At 43.3% G+C, this 9,516-nt stretch overlaps 1 protein-coding gene across 2 annotated transcripts; it reads left to right on the top strand.

Moving 5' to 3' along the window:
* RPL37A (ribosomal protein L37a) lies at positions 5,581-8,357 on the top strand. 2 transcript variants are annotated; one of them, XM_021076246.1, is made up of 4 exons: positions 5,581-5,741; positions 6,071-6,199; positions 6,775-6,857; positions 8,233-8,357. In XM_021076246.1, the coding sequence occupies exons 1-4, from the start codon at positions 5,739-5,741 to the stop codon at positions 8,294-8,296; spliced, it is 279 nt and encodes a 92-aa protein (XP_020931905.1). In that variant the 5' UTR covers positions 5,581-5,738; the 3' UTR covers positions 8,297-8,357. The 2 variants fall into 2 exon arrangements, with proteins under 2 accessions (XP_020931905.1, XP_020931904.1); XM_021076245.1 differs by lacking the exon at positions 5,581-5,741 and adding an exon at positions 5,773-5,993.

Raw genomic sequence — 9,516 nt, forward strand, 5'->3', positions numbered from 1 at the left:
AAGAGCACTGGTCTGAAAGTCCTTTATTGGGCAAGTCATTCCACCTCCTTGGGCGTCAGTTTCCAATTTAATCTTTATTATCTCTAAAGCCCCCCCCCCTTTTTTGGTCTCATATAAGTGGATTGCCTTTGTAAAGCAGCAAAGCCCAGACAAATAAAACTCTATAAAACCCTTAAAACCCAGGTGTTCCCGCTGTGGCTCAGAGGGTTAAGAACCCGATTAACATCCATGACGATATGGGTTCAATCCCTGGCCTTGCTCAGTGGGTTAAGGATCTGGTGTTGCAGTGGGCTGTGGTGTAGGTCTCAGATGTGGCTCAGATCCTGCGTTGCTGTGGCTGTGGTGTAGGCCAGCAGCTACAGCTCCGATTTGACCCCTGGCCTGGGAACGTCCATATGCCTTGGGTATGGCCCTAAAAAGAAAAAAAAAAAAGCCTTAAGACCCATCATCACCATTGCACCATGCAAACTAACATCTAATTACTCAACAAGTATTCATTACTACTGACATACCAGGCTCTGTGCTCAGCCCTGGGATGCAGGAGTAGCACAGCCCTGTCCTCATGGTGTTGACTTGTCACCTTGGCTTATTTTTGTTTTGTTTTTTCCTTTTTCTTTTTCTTTCTTTCTTTTTCTTTTGGTCTTTTTAGGGCCACACCCAAGGCATATGGAAGTTCCCAGGCGAAGGTCAAATCAGAGCTGTAGCTGCCAGCCTGCACCACAGCCAAAGCAATGCAAGAACTGAGCTGCATCTGTGACCCACACCACGGCTCACTGCAATGCCGGAACCTTAACCCACTGAGCGAGGCCAGGGATCGAACCTGTGTCCTCATGGATACTAGTCAGATTCATTTCTGCTGAGCCATGACGGGAACTCTTTTTTTTTTTTTTTCCAAATATACTTTATTTTTTAGAAAAGTTTTAGATTTATAGAAAAATTAAAGAGATAGTACAAACAATTCCCATATACTTTCTCACCCAGTTCCCCATTATTAGCATCTTACATTAGAGTGGTACATTTATTATAACAAATGAATCAACACTGATACATTATTACTAACTAAAATCCATGGTTTATTCAGAGCTCCTTAGTTTTCAGCTAATGTCTTTATCTGTTCCAGGATCCCATTTTACATTTAGTCTCTGTAAGCTCCCCCTGCCTGTGACAGTATCTCAGATTCTCTGGTTTCTTATGATCTTAATAATCTGGGGAGTACTTGTCAAATATTTTGTAGGACATCGAACTATTGGAATTTGTCTTATTTTTTTTTTTTTGTTTTCATGATTAGACTGAGGTTATAGGTCTGGGGGAGGAGGGTCACAAAAGTAAAGTGCCATTTTCATCACACTGTATCAAAAGGACATACTGTCTTCATGATTTATGACTGTTGATACTAACCTTGACCTGTGATTGGCAGGTTTCTCTACTATAAAGCTCCTCTTTCTTCCCTTTTCCATACTGTGCTCTTAGGAAGGAGTCACTGCACAGCCCATACTTAAGGAGTGAGGAGTTTTATCCCCCTTCCCAGAGGGCAGAGAAGCCACATAAATTATTTAAAATTCTTCTGCCAGAGAGATTTGCCTCTTCTCCTCCAGTATTCATTTATTCAATCATTTATTTATACCAGCTTGGACTCATGGATATTTATTTTCTACTTGGGTTAAATACCAATACAACTTTTTTTGTTTACATTTTTTCAGACTTATCCATTGGGAATTCTCTTGATTGGTTCCCATGCTTCCCCACCTCCTTTTTTTTTTTTTTCCCTCCTTTTTGCTTTTTGAGCATTCCTTACTTTCTGGCACTACAAGTGCTCCCTCCAGCCTCATCTTGTATATATGTCCTGCCCCAGTTCTAGAACCAGTCATTTCGCCAAGGAGCCCTGGTTCCTTTCATTGTACCATGATACTAAAAACCAAGATCTGGGTGTTAGGTGTGTTTATTGACGATGGATTTTTTTTTTCTTTTTCTTTTTTTTTGCCACACCTGCAGCTTTTTGAAGTTCCTGGGCCAGGGATCAAACTCGCACCACAGCAGTGACCTGAGCTGCTGCAATGACAACACCAGATCCTTAAGCTACTGTACCACAGGAGAACTCCAATCTTTTAAATTTTTTTCCAATTATAAATACACACTCATTATGAGATACAGAATATAGACATGTATAAAAACAAAAATCAATTAAAATTTTCCTGCTACCCACACGACAATAAGTAGACATTTCACCTTTTCTCTGGAATTATATAGTCAGAGCTGGGATAACAGATGGGGGAAGGTAAAGAGACAACTGCTATGTTCCACCAAAAATCCTGCAGGATGGTGACAACAAAAATTGGTCAGTCAGCTTCCCCAACAGCACTCAGAGTCTGGAAACTCTTCCTAGAATCTTAGAACCTAAGACCTGGATGGGATCTTGGAGATCATCTGGTCCAGCACCTCACTGTAAAGACAGTCACTACTGGGAGGCAGGGAGGCAGGGAGGTGGTTCTCCAGGCCATGCAGGCACTGTAAGTCATACCACAAGGTAGTCACAGAGCCTGGCCTGGACTGAAGGCCAGAGACCCGGTATCAGGTTAAGCACTTTTCTGCTATGATTTTTCAGTGCACTAAATATTATGAGCTGGAGTACAAGCCAACAGTTAAGAGAACTTACTTTGGGGAGTTCCCGTTGTGGTATAGCGGTAATGAACCCAACTAATATCCATGAGGACGCAGGCCCCAGCCCTGGCCTCGCTCAGTGGGTTAAGGATTTGACGTGCCTTGAGCTGTGGTGTAGGTTGCAGATTTGGCTCAGATCTGGTAGTGCTGTAGCTGTGGCCTAGGCCGGCAGCTACAGCTTCTATTTGACCCCTACCCATATGGCATATGCCACAGGTGCAGCCCTAAAAAAAGACATACACACACACACACACACAAAGACAGAACTTTGGAGTCTGATTGATGTGGATTTGAGTTCTAGTTCCACCACTGATTGCTATGTGACCTTGGGCAAAGCACTTAACTTCATCTGAAACAATAACAGTAATAGTTACAACTGTATACTGTTTACTATGTTTCAGGCGCTGTGGCAAACACTTTTCCTGTATTTAACTCCTTGGCTCTTCACAACAATTTTATGAGGGAGGTATTACAATTATTTAGATTTTACAGCTGGGGAAACCAATACAGAGAAAAGTAAAATAATTTGTCAGCGGTCCAACAAAGGGTAAATAGCAGAGCTCTGCTTTGAACCCACAGCTATGTTCCTAACCATTACATGAGACCTCCTCTCTTTATCCTAGTAATGAAGATAAAGATTCTTCCTCTTTCAAAGGACCATAGTGAAAAGTAAATGTGAACATTCCTGTAAAATACTCAGAACAGTGCCCATGATGTGGCGCCTTTCAACAAATGCCAGCTGGCAGTGCTGTTACCATTTCTGTTGCTTTGAGCCCCAGTGATTTTCCTAGTACTGTACTCAAGTCATAAAGGGTCCAAAGATTGTAACCCTATGAAGTACGAAGGATGTAACTGTCTGCAAGTCGCTTTGGCTAACTTGTGAGGAGCCTCGAGCACCTGCAAAATCATTTGTGAACTGAAGCCATTTGTTAGCAGAGTTCTGATTGGAAACAAGGCCAAGTAATCCCAGAATCCCTTTCAGCTCTCATGGTCTTTCTTGGCTCCTAAGTCACAGATTCTTTCTTACCCATTTATTTCAAAATTCTCTGAGCTTCCTCTCCTCCGGCCTTACCACCTTCTAAGGAAAGGCAGCAAAACTTTCTTTTTTCTTTTGCTCTTTTTGCCCACAGCCTGTGGAATTTCCCAGGCCAGAGATCAAATATGAGCCATAGCAGCAACCTCAGCCACTGCAGTGACAATATCAGATCCTTAACCCACTGTACCACAAGGGAACTCCCAGCAAAACTTTCGAGAAAGTGTTCTACATGTTTCCAGGCTATTTGCTGAACATACCTTTCACTTCCTGACCTTAACTGGTAACCTGGCCCTTCTCTGCTGCTCCTTTTGAGAGAGTTGGAAGGATAGGTAAGAGATGTGGTTAAAGATTGAGATGTTGGGGTTTAAGGTTTCAGGCAGGGATCTGACAGCCCAGGATGGGGCTGTGGGCGAAACTGTCGCCTACCAGATCAGTAAAGGATGTTACAGCCATCAAGCCATCAATCACGGAGTTACCCTCAGCTGTGCATCCAGGGGGGATTCAGGATGGAGAAAAATGGGATGCTGGCCTTAGATAGTTAAGATGCATATCAAAGGAATAATTTTTTTGTTTTTCCATTTTGGGCTGCACCCGAGGCATATGGAGGTTCCCAGGCTAGGGGTTGAATCCAAGCTGTAGCCGTTGGCCTATGCCACAGCCACAGCCACAGCAACGTGGGATCCAAGCCATGTCTGCAACCTGTGTCTGAGACCACAGCTCACAGCAATGCTGGATCCTTAACCCAGTAAGTAAGGCCAGGGATCAAACCTTCGTCCTCATGGATCCTAGTTGGGTTCATTAACCACTGAGCCATGAAAGGAACTTCTCAAAAGAATAATTTTAATAAGCCCAGACTCTTGCATTTTCCCACACATAGAAAAGCGCTAAATTCATTAACCTGACATGTCTTTTTCTTTAACGACCAGTAATTTTTTTTTTTTTTTCATCTTTTGGCTGCCCTGCAGCATATGGAGTTCTCAGGCCAGGTATCAGATCCAAGCCACAGTTGTGACCTATGTTGGGGCTGTGGCAAAACCAGCTCCTTTAACCCACTGTGCTGGGTGGGGGATTGAACCTCTGTCCTGGCACTTCAGAGACACCACCCGATCCCACTGTGCCACAGTGGGAACTTCAACAGTAATATTTTGATGTTCCTACCATTTAGTTTTTGTCGCCAAAATTCCTATAAATCCTGGCTCCTCCTTTATTTCTTGGGAGGAGTCCCTCAGAAATATCTGAGAAGCTGTCTTTCCCACATAAGTCCTCAGAAAGTCCACCAAGTAGAAGATGATTCTCATCTCTTAGGTTGTGCGTACTTCCACCCTCCCATCAGGGCCATGGGATGGATTCTGAAATAGAGCGGCAGGCAAACAGAACTGAGACGGAGGGAGAAGCTGCCAGACGAACCTCGACCGTGACTATTCCTCTCCAGCTTTCTCGTCTCAGCCTTTCTCAGGGAGCCCCAGGCTCTTCCTAGGATAGATGGGACCATCTTCCTTCCTTCAGAGCTCTGATTTCTTTGAAATTATAACTTGTTAAAGAGGTCATATGGCTTCCCCTGGCCGGACTATAACATGTAAGAGTGGAGCTTTGGTTTTTCGCCACCGCTATCCTGGCTTCCTGCACAGGGCTTGCCGCTTTCAGAATGCATTATACAGAAAGCGACGAAATTTGGAGTCGTAAAAGTTAAGCACTTTTCTAAGCCAAGTGCCTGTGAGCAAGTCACTTAAAATATGAAGTGTCTGTAAAATGGAGGAAATCATACTTGGTTTTGCAGAACTTGGTGAGATACGTGTAAAATAATGCCGATGGGAGAAAGTGCCTCTGCTATCCAGTCCGTTGCTGCAATCTGTGAATCAGGGTAAACCTGTCAGAAAGAAGGTCGGCCACATTACCCAGAAGGCACCGGGTGGGAGGAGACCTCCGAACCATAGAGTTCAGTTCCTAGCTGGGCCTCCCAGCCGCCGCTTCCGCTCGTCCGCCTAAAACTGCGCCTGCGCACAACCCTTCTTCCTCTCTGGGCTCGGACCGGGTTTGCGGCAAAATGGTGAGTGTTGGTCCCTGTGAGGCCTAGGTGTCTATCTGCGTGCATCTGCCTTTTTCTTGGTTTCTTCGCGCCGACCCGCCTCTGCTCGCCTGTTCGGTCCTGTGTCCCCGGCCTCCGTGCCTTCGCCGCTCCTCAGACGGAGACTGGGGCGGCTTGGCGAAGGCTGGCGCGTCCGGGCTGGGTTAACCCAGTGCCCTCGGACCTTGGTTTTACCAGGATGTGATGGGCGAGCGGGGAGCAGGCGGGGGCTGGGTGGGTGGAAGGATGGTGTGTGGAGGGTCAGAGTCCTTGTTGCTGGGTTTTTCCCTAACTTTTTTTTTTTTTAACAGGCCAAACGCACCAAGAAGGTTGGAATCGTGGGCAAATACGGGACCCGTTATGGTGCTTCCCTCAGGAAAATGGTGAAGAAAATTGAAATCAGTCAGCACGCCAAGTACACTTGCTCCTTCTGTGGCAAAGTAAGATGGGCTGTGGGCCGGGAAGCGGGGGGCGCGGCGAAGAGGGAGGGAGGGAAGGTTTCCTTCCGGAGTGAGGCTTCTTGAAGGAAGTTTATAGATGGTTTGCTGGTTCTCAGAATTGCACATAATTGGTAACCAGTTGCAAGACGAGAGTATTGTTGATAACTCTGGATTTTGTAAAAACCTTTTTTTCCTGTGACGACAAGTGGGAACTAAAGGGTAAACAGTTGACAGTCCCAGCTTAAGCCAAACCAGTTTTGTGGAACACAGTTCTGTCTGTTTTGTCTACCAGTGTCGGGTAGAGATCTTTGTTTAATGTTTGTATGTTTATTGTGTGCAAAAAATACTGTATTCCGGCAATTCTTGTGTTTTTTTTGGGGGGGGGAGTTGCAGATCTTCCACATCCCTGAAAATATCACCACAGTTTATGCAAATTTTGCAGCAGAAAACTTGAAGTTAGGGGAAAAAAATGGTAAAATACACCAGCTTTAATTCTAGTGTAATTTAGATTCTTAGATTTTTGTGATATAAAAGGCTGTTCTTTGGTCAGAGGGAAAATTGGTTGTCTTTTACAGACCAAGATGAAGAGACGAGCTGTGGGCATCTGGCACTGTGGTTCCTGCATGAAAACGGTAGCTGGTGGTGCCTGGACCTACAAGTGAGTCTTATTTCTTTGTCGTAACTGAAAGTGCGTGGACCATGTCACAATTCCAGGTTTGATGTTGAATGGGCTAGTTTAAACTCTTATTAAACAAAAGAATGCTTTTAAAGTGTGATCACATTACTTTAGAATTTTACATTCATTCATTAGGGTCATCAAGGAATGTTGTACAGGTCTGTTGGGCTGACTGCTGAACACTTAAGGCAGGCTGTTTCTTGTCATATATGTATGGAGGCCATCTGGGCTACCACACCTTTGCCCTTTTAAACAATGTGGTTGGACTTTCTCAGTTTTGTGGCTCTGACAAGGACCAGGTGCTATTGCCTTGTGGACTTTTATGCTGGTTATTGTGTGGACTCCTATGGTTATCCAATTCTGAAAATTCGAGCCACCCCCAAAGACCTCTAGTTGTAGAATTCGTTGCTGACCCTGAAGGCTGAGGTGTTTCACTTCTAGTCAGTGTACAGCTGTCCAGTACTAGTACCTTACATATAGTAAAAGGGATACAGCTAGTGTAGTTGATTTTTTTTTTTTTTTTTTTTTTGTCTTTTTGCTATTTCTTGGGCCGCTCCCGCGGCATGTGGAGGTTCCCAGGCTAGGGGTCGAATTGGAGCTGTAGCCACCAGCCTACACCAGAGCCACAGCAACTTGCGGGATCCGAGCTGTGTCTGCGACCTACACCACAGTTCACGGCAACGCCAGATTGTTAACCCACTGAGCAAGGGCAGGGACCGAACCCGCAACCTCATGGTTCCTAGTCGGATTCATTAACCACTGCACCACGACGGGAACTCCTGAAATTTTTTTAAATTTAAAATTAAAGTAGTGTAAAATAATTGGAAAATGTTGAAATGATAACATGGAGATGTGTGTATATATAGGTAGATAGACACCTTGTGGGGTTTTGAGGACAAAAATGGGGAGTGCGGTGCACTTGATTGTGATGGTAAAATGAATTAGTATTCATATGTCTTCCCTGTGGGGTGGGATGGATGTTTTTCAAATGCTCTTTCTGAATATTGTGGCAAAATGTACTGTCATTTCCAAAACGTGCTTTAGTCTGTTCTACTGCTTTAGACGTCTTCTTGATACTGCTCATTGATGGTACACATCTTATAATTTATTAGTTTCTTCTGACAGTCTGTCCATTCCCTTTTAATGAGTTAGCTTCTTGCAACCATTTCTTCCTGTTAATTTTATGCTCTCCTGTCTGAGAAATCAGATGCATGAGATTGTCTTCACATCCTGAAGACATGACAGTTGATGGATGTAAGATTAAGATTATAATGTAAAACGGAGGCAGGTTTCTTACTTGCCGTTTCACATGTTAACTAGTTGATTATCTTGGAACCAAATTTGTTTTTCTTTCCAGCACCACTTCTGCTGTCACAGTAAAGTCTGCCATCAGAAGACTGAAGGAATTGAAGGACCAGTAGAAGCACCACCAGTGGAAATTTTGCTAGCCTATAATAAATGGGTTAATTTATGTAACAGAACTACTTTGGTTTGTTGACATTCTTATTTGCATTAATTTTGCTTTCTTAAAAAAGACTTGGAAATTAAAATCCTTTTAATTTTCTTATAAAATCATGCTGAGATGGGTTGTCACAATCTATTGGTTTTTTTGGTAGTCAGATGATATATGACATAAGCCTAAGGCTTTCCTTGCCAGTTCGACTTCTTTGAGATACATCACGCTGTGCAAACTTGTTTTAAAATCACAGTCTGTCTATATTTTAAGATATTTTAACATACATTGCCTATTAACCTTTGGTGTTTTGTCTGATTATATACCGATTTCATAGAAGTGTTTGACACAGGTCTTCAGGGATTCCCCAAGTGAGTGGCTAAAATTTTGCATCAGCATAAGGAGTTGAATAAGCATTAGGTGGCTGTGGTGAAGAAGCACTTATTCTGCCAAATTGCCTAGGTAGTTGTGTGGTCTGAGTTACTCCTCAGTATCAGTTTCCTGAACAGTGCTGGTAGTGCAATAGAATATATGAGAGGGGCTGGGATTACTAATGCGGAATCTTATTTGAAGACTTTTGTCTTACTCTGCTTAGGAATCTGGGTGATGAGAGTTTTATGAGCAGTGATGTAATGTTTGTTGCGCTTGAGTATTCTAAACATGGAGTATCATTTAATCCCACAACAACCTTATACAGTATAGGTAATACCCTTATTGAGTCAAGAGAAAGTTACAGAGCTTGTAAATTATGAAGCTGGTATTTCAACCCATGCATTCTAGGCTTCAGAGCTGATAGTCCTAGACATGTTTTTTATGAAGAGGCTTGCATGGGGGACATAGAGACCAATTAGAAGGCTGTTGAAATAGTAAATATTTCTTTGGCTAAGAAAATAGCAATTTTGCCAAGACTCAGGAGGCAGCTGGTAAGGCTAAAAATTAGGTTTCTGATTCCTAGTCGATGTTTTGGTTGTTGTTTTTTTTTTCACTGTCCTAGGCTGCCTTATATATTATGGGCTCAAGAATGTTCCCTCTTAATCTGCTCCTTTATAAACTAAAGACTTCCAGCCTCTGGCTTGTTTTTACAGTGGTTTTCTGAGCCTTTTATTCTAAGTTGTCTAATACTTTGTATCAGGATATAAAGATGAATAAGGCATGTATTCCTCACTGGATGCTGAGCTTAAGGGCTGT

This window comes from Sus scrofa, chromosome 15 (genome assembly GCF_000003025.6).
Source record: "Sus scrofa isolate TJ Tabasco breed Duroc chromosome 15, Sscrofa11.1, whole genome shotgun sequence".
NCBI lineage: Eukaryota > Metazoa > Chordata > Mammalia > Artiodactyla > Suidae > Sus > Sus scrofa.